Here is a 25,672-nt window from a genome sequence, read left to right as displayed (position 1 = left end):
TTCTTAGAAAAAAAAAGAAATTCAAATGTTTACTATTAGGAAGTGGGCTGCTTACAGCATGGTATACTTTTGTGTAGAATTTCATGTAATCATTCGAAGTATTAGAGAGGGCTACGTGGAGCCATGGTAGGTAGGCCCCTCTTCAGCTGAGTCTGTCCTTAACACTCAGCTTAAAGCCGTAGGAAAACCCATTAATAAACTCCCATTTTGTTTTGAGGAGAAGAAACAAATTAATAAAATACATAATTGGAAGTTTTTAGAAACATATAGAGAAAATAGCTAGCAATATTTTAGCTTTAAGTGATAGTATGGTAAATTATTAATTTATATATTTGAAATTAATGTTTCACATATTAACATATGAACAACATTTTATAAATCACTGACACCCTTTAAAGACAAACCATGTATAAACAAGTTGGCAAAGTGGCTGGATATATTATCAGAAAATATATGCAGGATTTTGCTTGTGTGTGTGTTTTTAAGATTTAAGGTAATTTGTTGTGACCATGAAATATGAAAGCCCTATATTTTGGATTTCTTCCAAGAATCCAGTAAGAACCAGTTTTTATATAAAGGCGGTCTCTTAAAATATTTTTCTTAAAAATATATGTATGTATGTACGTGTGTATGTAAATATGGCGTGTATACTCACAGTTGGAAATTGGAGGCAAGAGGATTGAGGATTTGAGGCCAGTCTGGGCTACATAGAAAAATCTTTGTCTCAAAAAAAAAATAACAGGAATAAAAATATATATCCTATACAAGTTAGTTTTCTTGATAAAAGGATAAAAACTAAATTCTGAATCAGTAAAAAAAAAAATCAAAGTAAATTTTGTATCATTTAATAACTCAGTGTTTTTTGTTTTGTTTTGTTTTAAGTATATGGCTCCATATTCTTGCCTTTGATTTCTGTTTTCTGTCACAGGCTTGTAGGACTCAAATAATACAACTACTGCTTCCATAGGAGTATGGAAAACAGTATAGGAATTATGTTCAGTAGTCTTGTGTAGTAATCCTGTCAACATTTGGGGTTTTTTTGTTTTTTTGTTTTTTAAATGGAAGCATCATTCCAAATGGTTTCTTTTCTTTTCTTTTTTTTTTAATTTATTTATTATTATATGTAAGTACACTGTAGCTGTCTTCAGACACTCCAGAAGAGGGCATCAGATCTTGTTATGGATGGTTGTGAGCCACCATGTGGTTGCTGGGATTTGAACTCTGCACCTTTGGAAGAGCAGTAGGGTGCTCTTACCTGTTGAGCCATCTCACCAGCCCCCTGTCAACATTTGTAATTGGCGATTTTGTTGCTACTTACATCTTCTTACTACTTATTCTTACACATAATTACATGTGAATTAATAATTAATGTCAGCTCCATTTGGAGACAGTTCATGTGTAGCAGTGAGCCCAGTATTGGTTGAAGACTTCAGTATATAGCAACTTAATAATTATGGTAGGTTTTCAGTGGGAAAAGGCCGATAAATCCTACTTAATGTTGTCAGAGAAGCTTAGAGAAGAAAATATTAAGTAGCTGAAGATAATGAGCAATACCACAGAATTTGTTTTATTTTTGTCCTGTAAAACCAATAAATATTTGCATCCCATTGCCCAGCTGTTCATTACTTTTCTTTCTCTTACATATTAAATGTAGCACATACTTTAATCATTATCAGCCATAGTAAATACAAGGAGACTTCAGTTATGTCTCCTGTGGTTTTAGTGAAAGTATCTTAGAATCTCTCTCAGACTCTAGAGGAGAAGCATTAGACTGGGGACACTAAAAAGGCAGTAAGTTTGATAATTGTGCTGCTGTTTGTTGGACCTCATCTGAAATAGAAACATTCTTAAGACTTTGTAGTCATCAAAGGAAGATGCTTGGTCCAATAATGTTGCTTTGTACGTGCCAGGCAGTGGTTTGCTTGCTGTCTTTTTGTTAGATGTGCTCTCTAAGCAGTAATGCTGTATGATGTTAAGTAGACTCAATACAAAATGCTTCAAAAAAGAAAAATACCCTTATTGGAGTTTTATTTACTATGCCTTTAGTTTTGTTTAACTTTTTTTTTTTTTTTTAAAGAAGAAAGCTGGTAAATTAGGAATGTGAAGCTATTATTACCTATCTGTTTTCTAGTAGGAGATAAATTATTTGGTATATTAAACTAGAGTGAATATGATCACAGTCAACACTCATTCATGTATGGGACTCATAACTGATGGTGAATCTTTACTTGGCTCCCTTTTAAGAAATCTAGATTACCTTCCAAATGTTCTATTTTGTTTCTGTGGTACCACAGACACATGCTAGGGAGGTGTACTCAAAGGGGTTCCCACTCCCATTTCCTAGTCCACATCTCGTCTCTCTCCGCATCCCTATCCATCGTTACCCTTTTGAGATGGGGCGTCATTTGGTAGTCAGGGCCCTGACTATCCTTGAGCTCATGATCTCTGCCTGTCTCTGCCCTGGGGGCCGCTATACTCAACGGTTCTCTCCTCACTGGTAAAAGCGTGTTGAACAGCTAATTTGTTGTTACCCTGGATGGTTGTTGATAACTAGGTTTTCACTAGAAATTCTATGCCTCGTCTACTTTCTGTTATTCCTAAACTACTTTATAACTCTTGGCTTATTAAAAACTTTGAACAAATCATAAAATGTACTTTATTCTAATTCATTTCTCAGCTCAGCCTTTGAGAAATGAATGGGCAAAACAGAAAAGCAAACAAAAATTCCTATGTAAAACACAAAGAAGAACCTATCAGACTTTAGTAAATGATTTTAATTGTAAACACTGCACCAAGTAGCAGATTACTAATCTCTCTCTCTCTCTCTCTCTCTCTCTCTCTCTCTCTCTCTCTCTCTCTCNTCTCTCTCTCTCTCTCTCTCTCTCTCTCTCTCTCTCTCTCTCACACACACACACACACACACACACACACCTTTTTCTCTGTTTTTTTCTTATGAAGACAACATTTAATTGAGCTGTCTTACAGTTCAGAGGTTCAGTCCATTATCACCAAGGTGGGAGCAGGGCAGCATCTAGGCAGGCATGGTGCAGAAGGAGCTGAGTGTTCTACATCTTCATCTGAAGGCAACTATGACTAAGGTATTAAAGCCCACACCCACAGTAACACACCTATTCCAACAAGGCCACACCTCCTAAAAGTGCCATTCCTTGGCCCAGCATATACAATCACACCCAATGTCTGGGGAGGCAGAGACAGCAGATCCCTGGAGCTGGTTGGCCAGCTAGTCTAGCAAGTAACCAACCTATGCTTGAAACAAAATAAAAAATACAAAGTTGATCAGAGCAGGGCCTAGCACCTGAGAAATGACCACATACACATACATCATGTATGTGCACATAAAAGCATACATACAAGTCATGTTTATGCGCATGAAAACACACACATCATGTATGTGAACATGAAATCATACATACACATCTGTATATGCACATAAAAATCACAGAGATCATATATTTGTACATGAAAACATACACATCATGTATGTGCACATGAATACACACACATAAACATCTGTATTTGCACATGAAAGCACACATACACATCACATAAAAGAAAACCCACACGCTAAGTGTTTGCTTCCTGTACATGCCCACTCACTTTTCAATCCTTGTGTGGCTGTTCATTGTGAACAAAAATTCTTGAAAAGAAGCTGTGTCTGGCTGTGAACCAAACTCCTGGAAGGAGTTCTGTGCCTGAAGAGACTGAAGGACAGGTTGCTGTGGAGAGACTGGAATTCTGTAGGTTCAGAGGTTAATGACTTTATCTTAGACTAGGTTTATCTTCTGGAACAACCACTCCTTGCCAAACTCTAAACTAGTGAGTAAAAATCTCTTAGAAGCTACTGACTCATTGGAACACTAGCTTCCAGCAATCGAAGAGCTAAGAATGTCACGAAGTAGCATATTGTGCCTATAGAAAGCTCCATCTCACTGTAGCTGCCTCTGCTGTGCCTATCGGTGGGTTTCAAAGGTGCCTTGGTTTATGATGTTTCTAGCTCTGTAAAACTATAGCACCTTCCTGAAAGGGCTTCTGAGCTGGAACTTGGGGTTGGGGTAACCTAATTCTGTACTCTTGCACCATTGTCACTCAGAATGGCTTCAGAATAAATTATCTCTAATTCTCTTGAAGATGAGAGCTGTGGCTTTTACATCGATCTTTATGACACCACAACCTAGGGCTCCAGGAAAGATCCATTTTGAATGGAGGAATCCCATCTGGCTGCCTGATGCCTGCTTGAACCCACTGAGTCCAGGCCATTGGGCGTAATTTCCTCAGGTGAATGCTTGCTGACTTCTGTCTGGGGCTCCAATAGTCTTTGACTCTGATATAGTTCATTGTGTTATTATGGGCTGGTTAAGGATCCTGCGTCAATACATACCATTTGCTTTGAAAGAATTTTGGTCTAGACATTTGGGTTTGCTTGCTTGCTTGCTTTGGGTCTGTAGAGGCATTTAGGAATCTTGCTGTTACCTGTTTTTCAGTGTATTGTTTGCTTTAGAAACTTTGAAGATGTTTTGGGTATTGTTTTGTTTGTTTTCTATTTCCTTATCTTTAAAATGTTTTGATTTGTTATTATGTGGTCTTTGTCTCATGACTTAACCTCCTCAAATGCTTAATTCTGTATTTATAGTGCTTCCATTTTGATCCCGAGAAGCTTTAACTGTGAGTATCAGCACCTGCTGATAAATAAAGGCACTTTTTTGTTTTTTGTTTTTGTTTTTTTTTTAAATGATGGACATGTTATTAAATAAACATAAATAAAATCTTTTTGTTTGATTGATTGTTTTGTTTTTAGTAGAGCTTTAAAATTTTGGTTCTTACTGTGGTACAAACCCAAAATAAGAGCAATTTTTAATCATTGGAGTTCATTATAATAAGACTGTACTTCAATGTCCCTCACATCACCAAAGGATTTTTACCTCCATAGCCAAGGAATGAGTTGAAGGCATGAATTTTGGATACAGATTTCCTGCAATGGTCAAAGCTGTTTGACTTGAGTGATTATTGTCATTCTCAGCCTGCAGGGAACAGGCCACATTCATTTAAGAAATGGTGTGTGTACTAAGATGGTCTATCCATGAAGTCATTTCAATGAACAATGGTTCTGCTTGGAGGGTGGCACAGACAGGTGAACCGGATAAGATTCTGTTTCGTTGACTGTGATGATTTTGAAAAGCATTCATCTCAGAAAAAGAGTAACTTACAAGGTTCTCTAAACAATCTTACTGATAGAGAGGCTGAGATAGGAGAAGCATAATTTCAAGACCATTATGTGGTGCACAGCAAGATACTGTCATGTACAAACAAGCAGAAAGTGTATATGGACTGTGCATAGTGGACCTATTTCTCCAATTAACAAATTAGACTACTGGATGACAGCCAACAAATTTCTAACTCCTCATATTTTTGAATTTCAATTGATTAGAATATGTTGGAAATATTAATTTTCATATTAAGGATATTAAGGAAACGTGATTGTTACTTCCTGTTATTTTTGTTGTTAGAGGTGGTATTATGTTTGTGTGGGTTTGTTGCTTTTTCTAGGGTATAGTTTCCCTCCTTGTGTTGGTATTTTTCATCAATTATCCTTTGTAGGGTTAGATTTGTGGAAAGATATTGTATAATTTGGTTTTGTCATGGAATATCTTGGTTTCTCCATCTATGGTAATTGAGAGTTTTGTTGGGTATAGTAGCCTGAGCTGGCATTTGTGTTCTCTTAGGGTCTGTATGGCATCTGCCCAAGATCTTCTAGCTTTCTTAGTCTCTGTGAGAAGTCTGGTGTAATTCTGATAGGCCTGCCTTTATATGTTACTTGACCTTTTTCCCTTACTGATTTTAATATTCTTTCTTTGTTTAGTACATTTGGTGTTTTGACTATCATGTGACAGGAGGAATTTCTTTTCTGGTCAAGTCTATTTGGAGTTCTGTAGGCTTCTTGTATGTTCATGGGCATCTCTTTCTTTAGGTTAGGGAAGTTTTCTTCTATAATTTTATTGAAGATATTTAATGGCCCTTTAAGTTGGGAACTTCACTCTCTTCTGTATCTATTATCCTTAGGTTTGTCTTCTCATTTTGTCCTGGATTTCCTGGATGTTTTGGGTTAGGAGCATTTTGCATTTTCTTTGACTGTTGTGTCAATGTTTTCTATGGTATCTTCTGTACCTGAGATTCTCTCTTCTACCTCTTGTATTCTGTTTGTGATATTTAACTCCTGATCTCTTTCCTAGGCTTTCTAACTCCAGGGTTGTCTCTCTGTGTGATTTCTTTATTGTTTTTAGTTCCATTTTTAGATTCTGGATGTTTTTGTTTGTTTCCTTTGCCTGTTTGATTGTGTTTTCCTGTAATTTTTTAAGGGATTTTTTATTGTTGTTGTTGTTTCCTCTTTAATGGCTTTTAGCTGTTCACCTGTGTTCTCCTGTATTTCTTTAAGGAAGTTATTTATGTCCTTCTTAAAGTCTTCTATCACCATCATGAGAAGTGATTTTAGATCCGAATACTGCTTTTCCAGTGTGATGGTATATCCAGGACTTGCTATGGTGGGAGAATTGGGTTCTGATGATGCCAAGTAACCTTGGTTTCTGCTGCTTATATTCTTATGCTTGCCTCCTACCATCTGATTATCTCTAGTGCTACCTGCCCTGGCTTATATCTGACTGGAGCCTGTCCTTCTTGTGATCCTGGTTGTGTCAGAACTCCTCAGAGTTCAGCTGCCTCTGGGATCCTGAGATCTTGGGTGTGTTAGACCTCCTGGGAATGGAGCTTCTTCTGGATGTTGTGGGACTGGCTAGGGAGTTCGCGCCCAAGGTCTGCTCATGGCACTGGCCCAGACAGACTGGCTTTTTCTCTGTTAATAAGTCTTCAAGACTACTGAATTTCCAACCTGCCTTTGCTATTATCCTTACAAAAGTTGTAGCTCTTACCTTTTGCCACTGGGTGGTGCATTTGCATTGTTTTTACAAGCTTTTTCTGATTTTTTTTTTTTTTAAATAAAAATCCATAGTAAAATTAAGGTGGTGGATATTTTGTCATACAATTTAATTGAGTTTAAACAAATTCCAAAAAACATCTTGTGACATACTACTCAGTTAAAGTGTGTGTGTGTGTGTGTGTGTGTGTGTGTGTGTGTGTGTGTGTTAACAGTGTCATTATGTAATTCTAGGCTGGTCAAGAGCTCTTGGAAAAACACCTTCCCCAGCTTCCCAAATTTTAGAATTAAGGACATGTGCCAACACACCTAATTTACATTTTTTTACTCTCTCAAGGATAAATCCTTGTATGTGAGTGGAATGTTCAAAACCTATGCCTTACTGTATTTTCTAATCTAATGTTTTAGTTACCACCTTAAAAACATTTTAGATGTTCTGAAGCTAAGAGTGGTGGCATATGCTTTTAATCCCAGAATTTGGGAGGCAGAAGCAAGAGGATCTTTGGGAATTTGAGGCCAATCTGGCTCACATAGTGAGTTCTAGGACATCTAGGGCTACGTATGTAGAGAGACCGTCTAAATAAAACCAACGAAAGAGAAGGAAAAAAAATGTTGTGATACTATAGGTTATAGCTTCGTCAAACTAAAGACCTTATACATTCTAGGCAAGCTGTCTACCCTCAAGCACACAGATGATACTGTAGTTTAAATAACATCCAACCCCCCAACACACAAATCTTAAATTATAATAGTTTAAATACAGGAAGCTTTAGTTTTAAAAGTTGTCCATAATGATCATTTTGTCTTTTTCTCCTGTCCCATAGCCATTCACACCTTTATGACAAAAACTTTTTTTTTTTTTTTAGTAAATACTATATTTACATTCTGCTTTTAATGGTACCAAATGGTTTATTGACATTTCTTATTTGAATGAGTTGAATAGTTTGGTGTCAAGACTTTATTTGGGATTATAACAAGGTTGTCGTTCAGAGAAGAAAGCAAGCATAAAGTCTACCCATCTTGAAGTCTGCTTAGATGATCTCAGGATGTGTTTGTGTTCACATATGAATGCAGGTGCACTCATTGGTTTTAGATCCACCAGAGCTAGAGACAGCATCTGCGAGCCTCCCTCGGTTGGTGTTGGGAGCAGAACGTGGGGCTTCTGCAAGAGCAGTTTGCCTCTGGGCCAGTTTTCTAGCGCTATTTTATAGCTTTTGAGGAATAAATCTAGAGGGTTTTATAACCCATCCTTCCTAAAGCTGCCATCCTTTAGTTCAGTTCCTCATGTCGTGGTGACCCCCAACCATAACATGATTTCATTGCTACTTCATAACTATCATTTTGCTCGTGTTATAAATTATAGCGTAAATATCTGATATGCGGGTTTTCTGACATGCATCCCCCACAAAAGGGTCACCTGACCCGGAAGGGGTTGCTACCCACAGGTGGAGAAGCACTTGTTGAGAGCGTCAGCGTAACAAAGATGCAGAGCTTTGGCTGTTTTTAGAAATCCCTACAAAGGAGCAAATATATAGCTCAGTGGATAAAGTACTTGCTCAGCCTTTGTAAGGCTCTTGGGGTTCAATCTCCAGCACTGCAGGAGCAGAGAGGATTTTAAGTATCAGATACATGTGTATTATGTATGTAGCATATGTTATATTTTAAATAAATTTTTTATTCTGCATTAAGGTGGTTTTCATATTCTAACTGATGTTCCAGAAGATCTTCCTATACATGTTTTATGAGCTTCATATTATTTACTTATGTCAACGTTTTAGCAAGTAGAAATGCTAGCCAAAAAGTTTACAAGGCGTATTCATTGCTGTTAATAGCTGTCAGCAGGTTTTTGTTCGTTTGTTTTTTCCTCTAGAAAAATTGTTCTAGTTTTCATCTTTCACTATCTTATGATTTCTGTTAGAATTCTGCAGTAGTTTACTGCCGATAATTATCTCGGCTATAGGGGCAGCTTGGTTTTAGGTTACCTTTTATTTTATGTCCACAGTGAGGTTTTTTTATGTATAAATTTGATTTTTACTTTGCAACTTTGTTTTAAATATGTATTTTATCATTTTGCAGATTAAAATGTTTTTGCTATAATATGGCATTCATGGTCCCTCATGTCTTAGCTACTATCTAATTTCCTACCTTATTTTATATAGTCCTACTTTATAGTCTATGGATAGAGAGGTCGCTAGGAAGCATTCTAGCTAACAGGACAGCACATATACAAAGGCAGAGCTGTCATGGCATATTTTAAGTACAAGCTGGCATATATGAAACTTAAGACAGGGTAGTAATGGAAATTGTTTTGATTTTGTGTGTGTGTGTGTGTGTGTGTGTGTGTGTGTGTGTGTGTGTGTGTGTTACACCTCATAGAGGTCAAAGAAAACTTGTGGGCGTTGGTCCTCTCCTTCCATCACATGGGTTCTGGGGATCAAGCTTAGGTTGTCAGGCTTGCTATCAAGTGTCTTTACCCACTGAGCCATCTGACTGGCTCTGAGACAAATATCCAGATGAACTCAGTAGTGATATTTGACAGGTACAACAACGAGAAATAGAAAGATCACCCAATTAGATGGCATATGATATAGGCAAGTATATTGGTAACATTTGCAGACCAAAGGGAAGGACTAAAAGAATGCTGTCTTTGCCCATCTTTCCTCTCAACACACAAGCAGGTAGTCTGGAGATAACACTGAATTGGAAAAAAGCAATAGCCAACAATAGAGAAGACCTCTAGAGAAGCATGAGCTTAGGAAAACAGTGAGTTTTCTGTTTTAACATCAGAAGGTAAAAATGCCCTTTTTAGGGTAGTATAAATTGAATTATGCATAAGAACTTACTCAGAATCTAAATGAATACTTTGAAAAAAATCTGCCTTTATCTTCAATAGAGTATAAACAAAATATTTTTAATAAGGCTAAACAGCAAGTTGAGTCTTTTAGAATATACCTAATATGCCAAAAGTAAAGGAAAGGGAAAACTGTTCTAATACATATATACCACTACTATATTTTGAAAAGTAAATTTATTTCTTCATGTCTCAAGAAGTAGGTTGAAAGTAAGCCAGGCTACTTGAAGCCAGTTTGAATTAGAGGGTCTTTTATTTCCTTAATGTATTGTTACTCTCAAATCTCAGCTTTGATACTAGCTTTTTTGTTGTTTTGTTTTGTTCCGCTGTCTTGCTTTGTAGCCCAGGCTGGCCTTGAGTTCATTTTCTTCCTGCTTCTGCCTCTTGAGTGGGATCATAGACATGTACCATAATACCCATCTGAGTGTGAGGTTATTCTAAACAGGCTAAATTCTGCCTGCTAAAAAAGACTAAATAACACTGAAGAGATGGCTCATTGGTTAAGAGACTTGGCATGCTTGCAGCAGATCTGGGTTAAGTTCCTATCAACCACATGACAGATGACAGCTGCCTGTAACTCCATTTCCAGGGGACCCCATGTCCTTTTTCTGGCTTCCATGAGCAACAGGCACTCACATGGAATACACATACATGCAAGACTCACACATAAACATTAAATTCTTTAACAAGGCTAAAGAAGGATTATTTACAATTCATGCTGGTTTCTATAATTTGAAAATACCTGGGTAAATGTAGTATTACATTACTGTACTTCAAAAGTTGAGAAGAACAGTTTGCAATTCAAAAACAAGTTGCTATGGTTACCCAGTGTTTGCTTTTTAAAGCAATAATTACATAAAATACCCAAAGAATTTCCTTTAGTACAGAAAGATCTGTAGCTTATGTGTATGCTAGTTTTTCCACACACAAATTGAAGACTATATGTCACTTCCGTTCTAAAGTATCATTTGGAAAATACTAAAGAAAATGATTCATGTCTTTTTGAGCTGTAACAGGGTGGAGACATACTGAACACTATTTTAAAATTCAAGTAATGACTCAGAGTTTAGAGCATTTTTCTTTCTCTTTAGTTCCCTTTATCAAATAATGCTGTATTTCTTCATAACAAATATATGGTTAAAAGAACAGAAGTGTTTTTTGGTGTGTTTGTTGTGGTATGAAGTTTTTTTAAAATACATTTTTATGGCTTTAATAAGCTTATAAAAAGCCATGCTTATAACTGTTAATTCCATTAATTATAGCTTGTTTCAAATTTCTTAAAAACAAAGGAGCTATCTATGACAAGTTCATTCTTAGCCAACAATCATTCTTAATTTTTATTGTTTTGTTGACACATTCATAATATCCAGCATCACAGGCATACCTGAAAGCTTTTAAGCCAATATAAGGTTAATTGTTATATTTTAATGGCCCTTTTATTTATAATAGAATATTATTTGTTCTTCAATATTAGGGCTATCTTAAACTGAAAATACTTTATATTTGAAATAGAAGCTGGATTAAATAGTAAAGGGTCTTACCACAGTAGCAGTAATTGAAATTCTGTGCTTTAAAAGGTTGAGTGCTTTAGTTACTCACCGCTGTGACCATAGGAAGTGGCTCACTTTTTCCTTTCTGCTTTTCTCTCAGTCAGACTTAGTATGGACTCTAGGATAACTCCAGCCATAAGATACTCAGCACACCTCACAACATCATTATCAAACATGCTGTTGTCCAGTAGGAGGGGGCATTTCTCTCTCTCTCTCTCTCTCTCTCTCTCTCTCTCTCTCTCTCTCTCTCTCTCTCTCTCTCTCTCTAGGTGAGAGAGACAGAGACAGACAGAGAGACAGACAGACTGAGACTTTCCTAGAAACACTACAGATGACTTTCCTTGGCATGTGGCAGAGCACGCTGGCTCAGAGCATGTCATTTCCCAAATGAGTCACTTACTAGGTAGAATAGAATTACCATGATCACCTTACACTATTCATGATTTCTCCAAGTCATGTGGAATATAGAAATGGCATCCAAACAAAACTGAAGATAGTCTGTAAGAAGGAAGGGGTCAGTGATGGTTAGCTAAGTAGGAAACAATATATTACATAGGACATATTACATAGAACAACAACATATTACATAGAAAAGTCAAGCCTTGTCATTTTCTTCCAGGGTTAATTTTCCCACCAATTTAAATGATTCACAACACACAGATAATGGAGGGTTCTAGAGTTTTGTTTTTGATTTTTTTTTTCTTTTTTTAAAGCTGGAGAAAACGGATTGAAACAAAGCATTGTATAAATATCACTGACAAGGAAAACGTCAAGTATAAGAAAACAATAGCCGGGGGTGGTGACGCACGCCTTTAATTCTAGCACTTGGGAGGCAGAGGCAGGCGGATTTCTGAGTTCAAGGCCAGCCTGGTCTACAAAGTGAGTTCCAGGACAGCCAGGGCTACACAGAGAAACCCTGTCTCAAAAAAAACAAAACAAAAAAAAAAAAAAGAAAAAAAAAAAGAAAACAATATATTTGTGAATAGGAAATAGGAAAGATTACTCTTTAATTTTTTTTTTTTTTGGTCACATGCAATGAAAATTTCATTTTCAAATGTTTCATATTAACCTACCTTATGAAAACCATCCTCCTTTCTGCATCCTTGTGATCATAATTCATCAGTTAATACCCCTTTTAACTGTTGAATGGGGCACCTGAGCTCATTCTGTAGTTTGGCTGTTGTTAGTACTGTGATAGTGATACTATGTAGTGTCTGTGGTACATGCTAACTTTAACTTCTTTGGGTATATACTGCCAAGTAATATGTACACGGTTCATACAGTAATATTTTTAATTTCCTGAGGAACCTCTGTGTAGATTTCCATAGTGGCTGGATTAATTTACATTACCATATATAAGCAGTATATAAGGGTGCCGTGTCCTCATATTCCTAGCATTTGTTGTGTTTAGGTTATTGCTTTGGTTTTGGACAAGGTCTAGCTCTGTACTCCAAGCTGATGCCCCAAGTCTTGGATTAGACCTTCCCTTCCCTCTGGATCCACTTGGTTCTGTCTCTCATTAGAAAAGTCTTCTAAGAGATAACAACTAAACATGACAAAATTAAAAAAAACATGATGAAGCAAAAACCAACCATATCAGAGTTGGACACAGCAACCCATCAGGAAGAAGAGTCCCAAGGGCGGGCACAAGAGTCAGAGTTCTCATAAGCACGGGTCCCATGAAAATACTAAGCCAATAGCTATAATTTACGCACAGAGGACCTGGTGCAGACCCTTGCAGGCCCTGTGTTTGCTACTTCAGTTCAGTCTCTGTGAGCTCACATGCGCCTTTCTCAGTTAGTTCAGGGGCCCTTGTTCTCCTGGTGTCCTCCATCCCCTCTGACTTTTGTAATCTTTCTGCTTCCTCTTCCGAAGGATTCTCCGAGCTCTGAGTAGAAGAACATGCGTGGTACAGACCTTCCATTTAGACTCTCTCTCTACATAATGTCTGACTGGGTCTCTTTTTTTGGACATTTTAAATTTTACCAGTTTTGCCTATCGTTTTAAAATGTGATGACTATATAAGAATATTTAAGTTACTCATGTAGATATCTTTGTATTTCTATTAGATCATACTTGCCTAAGATTTGAGTAGCTTATTCATGCAGTATAAGTGATGTTTAAAATTTTAAACTCCTAATACTAAAAACTCCAGCTAGTTGTTATTGGTTTCTTTGAGAGAGAGAGAGAAAATTTCATTAAGATCAAACAAACAAAATATCAGTGAGGCTTGTGGAAAGCTTTGTGAAGCATGCATTATCCCTCCCCTCTGTTTTTTTTTTTTTTTTTTTGAGGCTGGGCAATTGGAAGGTATCGTACATGCCAGTTACAATGAATGAATTTGTTGTATGCTGTTCACTTTCTCAAGAATGTGTGGTGTTTATTTCATATTTAAGCCTCTGGTATATGTTGCCTTTCAGTATCTTGTGTTCTTGTACTACTTTTTCTTAAGATATAGCTACCTGTTTATATTATATAACATCTTAGAAGATGAAGATTTTATACACACACGTATTTTCTAAGTATTTGACATATTACACATAGAGAAAATAAGACACTATTTGTTTAGTTAGTGCTATGGTATTTTTTGGTACATGTTTTTAAAATAAATAATCTTGTTCAGGGTGGTTTTATGTATATTTTTAAATGACTACAGTATATTAGACTTTTAGTAGAATTGTCCAGGTCTTGCCATCCTTTATGAAATTTTCTACTGGTGTGTCAGTACTTCTTTTTCCAATCATGGGTGTAGATGCTGAGATGGGTGCTTTAAGTTAAACTTTAAATTTTTTTATAGAATAAATTTTATGTAAAGAATGATTGCGAAATTGTAAGTATGGAAGTTAGGCTCAGACCATAAATAAATAAATAAATAAATGAATAAATAAATAAGTTGTGACTTCTTTAGTCAAAGTAGATGAATTTACACACTAGCTACTTTGGAACAAGTGAAAATTACTCCTATAAAAAGAGGTTCTATTTTGGAGAAAAACCCTGAAAATGGACAACAGGATAGTACTATAATTTCATTTTTGTTTCAAGTATTAGGATGATATATTCGGTACAACTCTATGTAGATGGATAATCTACATCATTTATATATGTACAATATTTGCATACTTATCTTTAAAACATTTTCTGTATTTTAAAGTAACCAGTAGAAGCAGACATGGTGGCATATAGCTAGAGTCCCATTTTTAGGGAGGTTGAAGCAAGCAGATCCGTTCTCGGCAAAAGTTCTAGGTCAACCTGAGCAACATAGCAAGGAACCGTGTTTGTTTCTTCCTTAGATGAATGTTTTATGATTTTCAGTAATTTTTTTTTATAATTTCTGGCATTCTTACCTATATTAAGTGTTTTTTTTTTCTTTGTGATTTAATAAGTAAATTGGCTTAAACAAAGAATAGCGTTGAAATGCTCATTCAAAAATAACTTATTCACACTGGCTTGGTTGTGAATGCCTTTAATCTCAAGCACTCAGATGGCAGGTGAATCTCTGAGTTCCCAGGGCATCCTGGCCTACAAATCAAGTTCCAGGACAGTCAGGAATACATGGAGAAACCCTGTCTCTAAAAACAAAACAACAGAAAATGCTTATTCACAAATAGATAATAATACTCTCTTGTTACCTAAACTTTTGGCAGTCTGGTTATAAGTTTTCCTTAATGATCATTTTTACAACATAGAATTAAAGTTAGGAATCTTAGTGGTGATAGAAGTATATGTTTTTGGCAGATGACCAGACAACATACTTAATTTCTGGATTCTCTCTGATATAAAACAAGACTGTAGGAGATTTAAAGTGAGGGTGTATAGCAGCCAGGATATCTTAAGTACTCAACAATAGCATAAGGTCACTCATAAGAATACAAGATGATCAAGGTGAGACAGATATTTCTTTGTAATTGGGAAATATTCTTTTATTTATTTATTTTTTTAAAAATGTATTTATTTTACATCCTGCTCACTACCCCCTCCCAGTCAACCCTTCCCACAATCCTCCCCCCATCCCCCTCTCTCTCTTCTCTGGGAGATCCCCCCACTGTGGTAAATATTCTTAGTCTGGGCAAAGTGGGAAAGGTAGTGAAAGTCAATTCCAAAATGATCTGGGTGGATTTGTTTGCAGTGTTAGGATTAAGCCCATGGCCTGGTGCACACCAGACAAGTGCTACAGCTCCAGTCCCCAAATGGTTGGTTTTCACACTTAATTGTAGCTTTTGGAAATTCATTTTATCAGGAAGGAGGAGTTGTTTGTTTGTTTTCTTTGTAAGATTCTGGGCTTTTTTTTTGACATGTTGGTAATTTAGGACAAGAACTTTATAAACAGTTATTTTATGCAGCTGCTTAATGGGCTTTTTAAGGCTTTAGAATATACTCAGATATAAAGGTATTTAATTTCTTCAGTGAAAATTCAAATGATTCAAATGATTCATAACATTTTGACACTAAGATTTCTTCCTTTATGAAGTTTAAATATTTTTCTTTAAGAAAGTATGAGTCAATAAATGATTGATTTCTTTAATTTAGAAGATATAGCAAGCCTTATATTTGTTCTTTAAGCCTCTTTTCATTCTAGAAAATAACACACATCCAAAGGAAGAGAGAGGGAGGAGGGAGGGATAGAAGAAGAGAAAGGTCTTGGCAAAAACAAGAGTAGCCCACCTTAATGTAGTGTTGCGATGTTTAGGCTTAGAGAATGTTTCCTGTTCTCTTGATTTCTTTTATGAGTTCACTACAGGCAGTCTTACTGCAGCTGCTGTCATAGAGCTAAACATTTGCTGTACTGTCGCATACAAAAGCAGTTAAGCTGTTTGGAATTGTTTACTTGCTAAAACCAGTGTTAGTCAGCAGAGGCAGTGCACCAGATTTCCTTGTGGCTTTTAGTGGAAAATGTTAAAAGCGCACTTATTTTTCAGTTATAGAATTTTTCAGTTTGATCTGGATTAGTCACAGAACTGGCATGAACCTTCTAATTGTGAGGCTGTCCAAATGTACTATTTTTTTCTCCTGCTAGAGGAAGTTACATCCTGAGCAGTTGCTGAGCTCTCTGGTAAGTGTAACATGTGAGCATTACTAGGCATTTCATCCTGCGGGGCTGCAGTCTTGGCTCTTCAGGCTGTTGCTTAGTTGAAATGCGTCTGCAGGACTGATCCTGAGGTTGTGTAGCTATTTCTCAAGGGCCTGCTCGTTTGGGGATATCAGCGGCATTTTGCAAGATCATCTGAGGAACAGGAAAGCATTTGAAATCAACTGAAGGATAACTGTAGCGGTTTTCACCAGGGAAGGAACTGTGTATTGGCACAGAGGCAGATGACTGAATAAAGTAGTTGGCTCCGAGAAGATGCACAGTCTGCTGCTTTTTCCTCTGAATGAAGACTATTTAATGGAAGCTGTATTCATGTAGAGATCAAAGGAAATACTACAGTGATAAACTACTTTCTTCCCTTCTCCTTTTAAAATGAAAACCCTGAAGCAGTAATTGGAGCTCAAAGGTCTTCAGATTCTTCTGCTGTCTGCTTGTTCTATTAAGATTCTCCACTGACACCATTTCTGCCTGGTGCCTGTGCCTTTTTGCTGGGCTGCTAGAAACAACTGCCTGATGGAGAAAGAATGAAAGCTTTGCCTTGCTTGTTACTGATGGGATAAAGCTAGCTCTGTTTTGCCTATTATTGGGAAGTCTGGATTAATCAACTTGTATTCTCGTACCAGTAGTCCTATTGTCTGTTGCGATCTGACTCATCACACGTTAATGTGCTGCAGCTTTGCTGTTAATGCAGATTGGTGGTTTGTTCTCCTTCTGTCGTCTTCTCTTTCTTTCTTTCCTAAATACAGAAAGAACTGACAACGCCTGACCTTCGTTTTCAGGATTTAGGCTAAATTTTATGTATTTTTGTTTGTTTGTTCCCTGAATAATATCTGTATTAAGTCAGTGAAGCTGAAGAAATGAAGACCAATTAGAAGTGGAGACAGAATAGTGAGATTGTGGTTTTAATTTTCAGCTACAGACCGCCCAGCCTTCTGGTAACTATATGACCTTGCAGACAAGAGTGGGGATATCTGCTGCTACCTCTGTCACAGCAGCTGTTTCTCATTTCATTCTTTATGGTGTGATGGTGTGTCACCCAAAACAATGATTGTTTTGTACAAGTAAATTTCAGAGCTCAATGTAACTATTTTGGTGGAAGAAAAAATATTTTTTAAAAGAATAGTCCTAGACTGAATTTTAATTATTGATACATTGATGTGAACCTTTTTATAGATTGTAGAAACCTGCAGAAAGAAGTAGGTTTTTATTTTTAGGAAGTTATGTATCATAAGTTTAAAGTTAAGTTTCTCTAATATTACTGACTATAAAACCAGCGGCACTGTTCAGAGAATGTTTATAAGTGGTGTACAGAAGAGGAGGAAAAACTACTTGTGCTCGTCCCACTGTGACTTTTACCACATAGCTTGGAGTTTAATGTTTTAAAGAGCGAATGAGTCGAGTGTGTATTGTTGTTTTGGAGGAGGTAGAAGATGATTCTCCTGTATTCATTTCTAAGTTGCCCCAGGAAAGTACATATCTACAATCTCCACCTTCTGGAAATGTGTTGGTAAGCTATGAGAGTTTCTGTTGTTTATATTTTATAGAAGTAGCATGTAACTGTAACTTCGTAAGCACACTCTGAGTTAGTGTCTACTATCTCATTAGTGTCACTGGTTTCATACTCCAGGCATGTGTGGGTCTGTATGATGCAGTATTATTTACATGTAAAATTAGTGCATTTCTGAGTTTTTCTTTTTCAAATGCTTAGGTTCCACTTTAAATTTTATTATCTGTTCATCTTCTTATGGAATCTTCAAAATAAATTAAGAAATGGTTATGAAAAATGCTCTGGTTTTCATTTGGTTTTAGAACTAATCTGACAAGAATCAGGGACTCTGCATATTTTTCAAAAAGTTTACTACCAGCAACATCAAGGCATAACCTTTTGTATAAAGAATTTTACCTATTTGCATGCAAGACTTTATATTACGAAGAATCAGGCTATGTCCTTAATCTTATTTTTAACACTGTTGTCAACTAACTCCTTATTTGAGTGGTAAAACATGATACCTTCAGAGGCTCTGCTGTTAATGAGGGAATTATGTTTAGACATACATGTGCTTGCCTTCTCATGTTATTTAGATGTATTCTATTTTTTTGGTCTTTGAAAAGTAGTTATTTTTTATCAGTTGCCAAGTTTCCTCTCTGGGATTTCTGTCATTATATACATAGAATAAAAACCATGCCGGGAGTGGTGGCGCACGCCTTTAATCCCAGCAATTGGGAGGCAGAGGCAGGCAGATTTCTGAGTTTGAGGACAGCCTGGTCTACAAAGTGAGTTCCAGGACAGCCAAGACTACACAGAGAAACCCTGTTTCGAAAAAACACACACATACACACATACAAAAAGAACCCACATGCATGTGATTATTATGACCTGAATAGACCTTTTTTCATAGCTCTCACTGGGCTAGGAATTGCTTATTTGATTTGTTTTATTCCATAAATAGATTTGAATTATCCAACTTATATGTCTTTTCATCATTTATAAGCAAAAGGCTTTTACTTAAGAAATAAAATGAATGTATTATTTAGTTTTGGTCAGATTGCATTTGAATAGATTTACTTTGTAGGCTTTTTTATGACTCCCACCCAGGATGAACCCTATACTTTGATATGATTAGGCTGTATGAAATATGTAGTTCATATTCCATACCCCTCAAAAATATTATGGCTGCAGGGAAGAAAAAAAAACATTAGATTGAAAGTCATGTAGAAATATCTTTAAATCTATACTTAATGATATGATTGATGTTTTGTTTCTTTTATTTATTTATTTATTTATTTTTACTTTTATTTCTTTTAGCCATCACTGGTGCAAGCTATATTTAATGGTGATCCAGATGAAGTTCGAGCACTAATATTTAAGAAAGAAGATGTTAACTTTCAGGTAACGCAATTGATTCACTTACACCAACCTTTTTATCCTATTTTTAAAAACCAAAAAAAGAACAAAAACAAAAAATCTCTTCTAATATTGTGATTTTGTTTGGTAGCTTTTAATGTTTTGGTTTAAAAGCATATTTTTTTGTTTAAACATATGCTTTTGCTTTGTTGCTGGTTTCGTTTAAAAGCATAATTCTGCAACAGTTGTTTTTAGAGAAGGCAGGAGAGTCTCACTTGAGACCAAAAGGGGTACTCTGCGAGCATGCACGTGTGTGTGTGTGTGTGTGTGTGTGTGTGTGTGTGTGTGTGTCCAATGTATATGTCATATATTTATGTGTATATATCATACATACACATAAAAATCTGTCTGAAAACCCATAATTCCTGGAAGCAGGTTGAAAAGTTTGTGTTCTGAACTTTTTGCTTTGAAATTTTCAAACATAGGAATGTCAAAAAAACCCACTCTGAAAACCATTATATATCCTTGCTTTGGTTCAGCATTGATAGTGTTTTGTTATTTACTCTCATTCACTGGCAGGGGTGGGGGGAGGTGTGAGCGCACATATACATGTTTTTCTTTTACTGAACTACATTTTGACAGTAAATTGCAAATAAGACATTTCATAATTTTTTCTAGGTATGAGGGTTCTTTTAAAACTTGACAGAAAAGATTTCTATAATTTTAAAATATCTAACTTGATTATGAGCAGATATGATTTCTGTACATAACTATGGTGAGAGTTTTACAAAGAATTCATATTGGTGTGTATCTACCATACAGAATGATGGGCTTCATTAATGACATTTTGTTTCCTATTCTTCCCATCCCTTCCTCTTCTCAAACAGTCTTTACATTTCTGTGTGTCATGTTTGTGTAATTCTATACAGGTAGGTAGGTAGGTAGACACAAAGACTCTCGATTTCTGATTAGACTCAATTACAAGGACTAACATGCTGGAAAGTGTAGAAAGAGAGGGTGTGTGTGTGTGTGTGTGTGTGTGTGTGTATATGATGGTATGAAAATAATTTTTTTCTCTCTCACTCTCTGTATAGGAATGTTTGTTCCGAAATAGGGTCTTGTTTTATAGCTAAAGCTGATCTTTTTTAACTTATTAAACTTGCTTAAAGAATATAATTTAATGAGACAAAATAATTTCATTAATGTATAAGTATTTTCTGTGAACAAATGTTTCTTTGAGCTAAGGATGGATGAAAAGTCTCATGACTCCTGAAGCTGCTATAACAACACCTAGATGTTCTAGAACTTTTTTTATAATTACATATTATAAGCACATCTTAAATACTGGTATTTGTTTTTTACTTTCACTGACTAAGTGTGACCACTTAATGTTGATAGACACTTAAAAGTTTACCACTTTTAAAAAATCTGGTTATCTGAATAGGTTTTCATCGTTGGCTAAAATGGTTGATTTCTAAGAACATGAAGTATTGACCTGGAGACTACTATCAGAACTTTTTTTTCCTGAACCTTTTTTAAGTAGATGGCTTCTCAGTTTATATTTAGTTGGAGAAGCATGCACCTCACTCAGGATGTATTTATCTTAAATGAAGTGCATGATTCACTTTGCCTAATTAGGCTGTCTTAGCAAGTCTACTTTTCCTAGCGCAGAAAATAGTTGTAGGGTGTAGATGTGTGAGCAGAAGGGAGACAGACGTACACTATTTTGTTTGTTTTTTTGATGTTTGACTTAAATAGAGTAGTCTAATTGCCATGGCTAATTTCTTCATCTTTACAAAGCTTGTAGCTGCCATTGATTCTCTACTTTATTTAATAAAGATACCTTAAACGAAAAAAATAGTAGAGTCTAGTCTTTTTGGACATCACTATCACCATAAGAAATATCAGTGGACCTTCTTCGAGGGAAACTATAACAAATTTCTAATACTCCTTGAAATTCAGATTTCATGTTTTTAAAAGTTATTTTGTGGAAGTGTGTATGTAGTATATGTGCATGTGTCTCTGCGTGTGGATTCGAGATACAGACATTGGATGTTTCCTTAAACTCGTGTTCACCTTATTTTTTGAGACCGGGTCATTCACTTAATCTAGATATTTCCTGTGTCTGCCCAGAGCTGACTGGGATTACAGGTGCTTGCCTCCACCCCTAGTTTTGGTATAGCTGCTGGCGTTCTGAACTCACATATGGCATTTTACTGACTGAGCATCTCCCTAGCCCAGCTTGACAATTTAAGGTGGACGTTTAAGTTCAGGTTTGTTTCTACTTATAATTTTATAAATTTCTCTTGTCAGCTCCTGAAATTCAAAATTTTATGGACAGCTAAACAGTATAAGTAAAGTACAAGCTTTCTTTCTAAACTAGTTAACTTTATATAAAAGCTAGAATTTAAGAAGCACATAGTCATATTATTTCCATGAGGATATAACTAAAGCAATTTGAAGGTTTTTGACTGGGGAAGTGGAAGCTTATTGCATGTATAATTTGTTGATAGCCATAGTGTTGGGGATCAAATTCATGACCTTAAGTATGCTTGCTAAATAATTACTCCGGAGCAAGATGTTTAGTCTTAATAACAATGCAGAATTTAGGATGCAAGCCTTGTTCTGACAGCATGGGATTAGTAATAACTGTACATGCTTAAAACAGATAAAGCAGGAAGAATACCCTCTACTTTTCCTTTCAAAGCAGGGACGATATCTTTTCTAGATTACCAACAGAACTGCCCCTGAGGTCTAAGTGGTTACATGCCTGCTCTGTCAGCAATCAAAATAGAAAATGATTATCTACTGATTCATTTAATTGCTTTGCTTTGCTTATTTTAGTGGTTTGTTGCCTGTTTTGGTGGGGGAAAGAACAGGAGCTTGTCTTCATTGCTATGTCTGGAATGGATCGGAATGTTCAAAGAAAGGAAGGAAGGAAAAATAGTTGCTCACATCTGTAACTTAACAAAGTTAGATGATTGGTCATTTTAAACAGAATAGCAGACTTTTGGAAAAATGAAAAATTCCTTATGAAAGAAACAGTATAAACCACTAAGGGTAAAGTAAATGATAATTAAAGCTGTATTGGTAGTTATAAAGAACATTTGAACTATGAATTAAATTTTCTTCATTCTTTAGATGTACAACTTTGAACAAATTCTACTAGCTTCAGCACTAACATACTTTTGTTATAAATGTGTAGGGCTACATTACTGAGCTTCAGTCTTTCTCCAACCCAAATTTAGGATTCTCCAAAAGTCTTCAGTGACTTAGAATGCCTTCCTGATTTTGCTGAGAAGATTTGTCTTGATTTATATAACCAAAATATAAATGTTTTCCTTCGAATGTATAAGAATTTGATATCATAGTGTAGTTCTTGGATAGTTTATTCTGAAATACTGATGGTGCTCCATTTCAGAAAAAAAAAAAGTCTGCTTTATTCTTAGACAAAAATTGTTTTTCTACAAATAGAAATTATTTTTCTCTATCCAGACTGGTAGAAATTAGTGCTACTTACAAAAATTGACTTTAGAAACAGACATATATATGGGCTTTTAAAAATGATACTTAGATTTACTCAAAGAATAGTCTTATAAAGTTAGTAGAAAAATATTTGCTTTATCATTTGGTGTCAAAATAAATTTCACAAAAGTTAAAAATCTCTAAGATCAGTAGATATAGCACAATATTTAGGCTTTTTAGCCTATATATTTAGGTAAATTTTTGTTTCTTTTGCTAATATTATATACTTACCACCGAGTATGGTTTTTGTCAGGTTTTCTATATTCTGTACTTCTTGTTCCTAATGTGAATGGTATTTAGTTTGAAATACTTAATTTTTCCTTTGTACCCAGCCTGTTTAACAAGCTGTCTTTCCTGTAATGTAGTCATTCTCACTGAAGATGATACCACTTCCAGCAAAGCAAAAAAGATTTTATATATATGTTTGAAAAATATTACATTTTCTAGCAGTTCATGGCAAACAAAAGACCAAGGTGTATAAATTACAAACACTATGATTTTTTACATTTATACACCGGATATAAGGAGGTTTACGTGGAGGAAAGCCTTTCTGCTGATGCTTCTCCACTGGCCAGAGTGCAGAGCTACCACTTAAGATCCTCATGCTGGCATCTGTGGCCCTTACCATCCTTAGAATTGTAGATGATCTGCCCCTTCCACCCTGGGTGTTTACCATGGGGTGAGACCTTCCACAGAGTAGTATCAGAGGCCAGAGATTCTGAATTTAGAATCTACCTTTAGCTTTCTTTTTTCACTATATAGGAACAGGGAGCCCAGAAGAATCCTTTATGTGGTGCAACTTATTCTGTCCATCTTACTCTATCTTGAGTGAGGTAGAGTGTAATCAACATGAAGCTTATCTTACTTTTCTAACATGGTTCCTCAGCTTGTGCCATCCAGCGGGATTCCTAAAGCACATTACAGAGCTTTTTTAGACATTTTCAAAGGTTAATATTTATGGATAGTTGCTAGCTGTTTTAGTTGATATTAGAAGTTACTTTTAGGGGGCAGTTGGTCTGAGGGGGGCTGTTGTCCTTTTGTAGATGAAAATCTCTGTGAGACTTGTGTGAATGTGTATGTATGCACATATATGTATGTATTTGTATGCTGCCATGTATACAGCTATAAATGGAGATCAGAGGTCTGCATTGAGTGCCTTTCTCAGTCATTGTCCACCTTACTCTTTGATACAAGGACTCACTGATCCTGAAGTTACTGATGCAGCTAGACTCGCTGACCAGTGAGGTTCAGGGATCTGCCTGTCTATGTGATGGAATTATAAATGTACGTCTATGTATGGTGGAGATCCAAACTTGGGTCAGGCTTGGGAGAATGCACCTTGACCCATTGAACCTTCTTGACCTTCATGAAAACTATTTTACCACCCAATCATCATAGACTGCCTTATCATCTCTTACGCCTTATTCCCATTTCCATTTACTGTCCCATAGGCAGTGCCTACAGTTTAGAGAGATCACATTCAAATCATTTGGCCCTTTGTGCTCATGTCAAGAACCTCAACTTCTAGAAGAGCCATTTACTAAAAGTTCTTACTATTGGAGCTTTTCTGACAAGCTGAGTTTTGATTTTTATATTACAGAGAGGAAACTTAAGATTACAAGATTATCAAACATAGGATCATAAAAAGAACTCAGGAACTTACAGGAACCTGGCGCAGGGGTGAGGGAGTTGAGATGGTGGATGCTGAGCACTGCCATTCTGTACGAACACTTAAGTGAGCCAAATAGGTAGTTTTTCATAACATAGGGCTTGGATTTCAGATCATGATGCCAGATTACTGGTACATGTAAGCCTTCCTACATAGCTAATACATTCAAAACTTTGTAAATCTAAATACATTTACTTTGAGTCGGGACTGAAAGGAGTCTTGCCTCATCCCACTCAAATGATGCATTCACAAAGAAAATATTTCACTCTCACTACATAATTGAGATTATTATGAAATCAATGGTTTGTAGATTATTGAGTAAATATGCAACTTATATAGAATTACTAGATAGAAGCCTTGAAATATACTTTTATGCCTTATAATTGTAGAATTCATTTGAGTTATATATTTAAGAATAACACCACATCTTTTTTCCTGTTTTTTTCCCCTGGTTTTGTTGTTGTTCTTGTCTTGGTACTCATATGCCAAGGTTATAGGCACAGGCAGACGCCTGGATTTTCACAGGTTGTTGGTTTGTAGAGCAACCACTCCTGCACACCGAACCATCTCCCAGCTTTAGTTAGTTTTTTAGAGAATCAAGGATTAGAATATATCACACCAAAGTTATTTCAAAGATGTTTTCCTATACCAGTCAAAAATAGTAAAGGAGCTGGGCAGTTGTGGCACATGCGTGCCTTTAATTTCAGCACTCAGAAGGCAGAGGCAGGTGGCTCTTTGTGAGTTTGAGGCCAGCTTGGTCTGCAGAGTGAGTTCTAGGACAGCCAAGGTTTTTCGAAACCCTGATTCAAACAACAACAAAAAGTAAACTGTTTTAGGATATGTCATATATGATTTTTAAAAAATCAAGTACAAAATGCAATGGAGCCAGTATTTACCATGGCTTCATTCAGGAAAGGGTTGTAGTTTTATATAGTAACTGGGTTCCTTTTTTGCCTCTGGAGGATTGCTGTATATTAATCTTCAGTAATTCTTCTGGTATTAGTGTTTATAGAATCAAGTTGGTATTTAGGTATATAAAGAGTGAAGTTTTATTTTCCTGGGAACTGTTTTGAACTCAAAGGATACTCTTTCCCAACAGAATAAAACATGCTAGTAGGGCACGCTTGTTTTTTGGAAGTGGGTTTTAGTGCTAATGATTGAATGTAGAATCTTACATGAGAGGCAAGAGTTATATCCCTA

At 36.0% G+C, this 25,672-nt stretch overlaps 1 protein-coding gene across 4 annotated transcripts in view; it reads left to right on the top strand.

Moving 5' to 3' along the window:
• The window catches only part of Ankrd28 (ankyrin repeat domain 28), a 143,606-nt gene that overhangs the window by 38,565 nt on the left and 79,369 nt on the right, over window positions 1–25,672 (top strand). For 2 of the 4 annotated variants that reach the window (XM_029541391.1, XM_021202875.2), the window contains exon 2: window positions 19,240–19,323. In XM_029541391.1, the coding sequence (XP_029397251.1) occupies window positions 19,310–19,323 (14 nt within the window). In that variant the 5' untranslated portion in view covers window positions 19,240–19,309. Of the gene's footprint in view, window positions 1–16,190; window positions 17,941–19,239; window positions 19,324–25,672 lie in introns of those variants that run through there. The other 2 variants (XM_021202872.2, XM_029541392.1) reach the window with 2 other exon arrangements.

Source organism: Mus pahari, chromosome 8, assembly GCF_900095145.1.
Source record: "Mus pahari chromosome 8, PAHARI_EIJ_v1.1, whole genome shotgun sequence".
NCBI classification, from domain to species: Eukaryota; Metazoa; Chordata; class Mammalia; order Rodentia; family Muridae; genus Mus; species Mus pahari.
The sequence above is the reverse complement of the archived record's forward strand: the minus strand, read 5'-3'. Positions and strand labels throughout refer to the sequence as shown.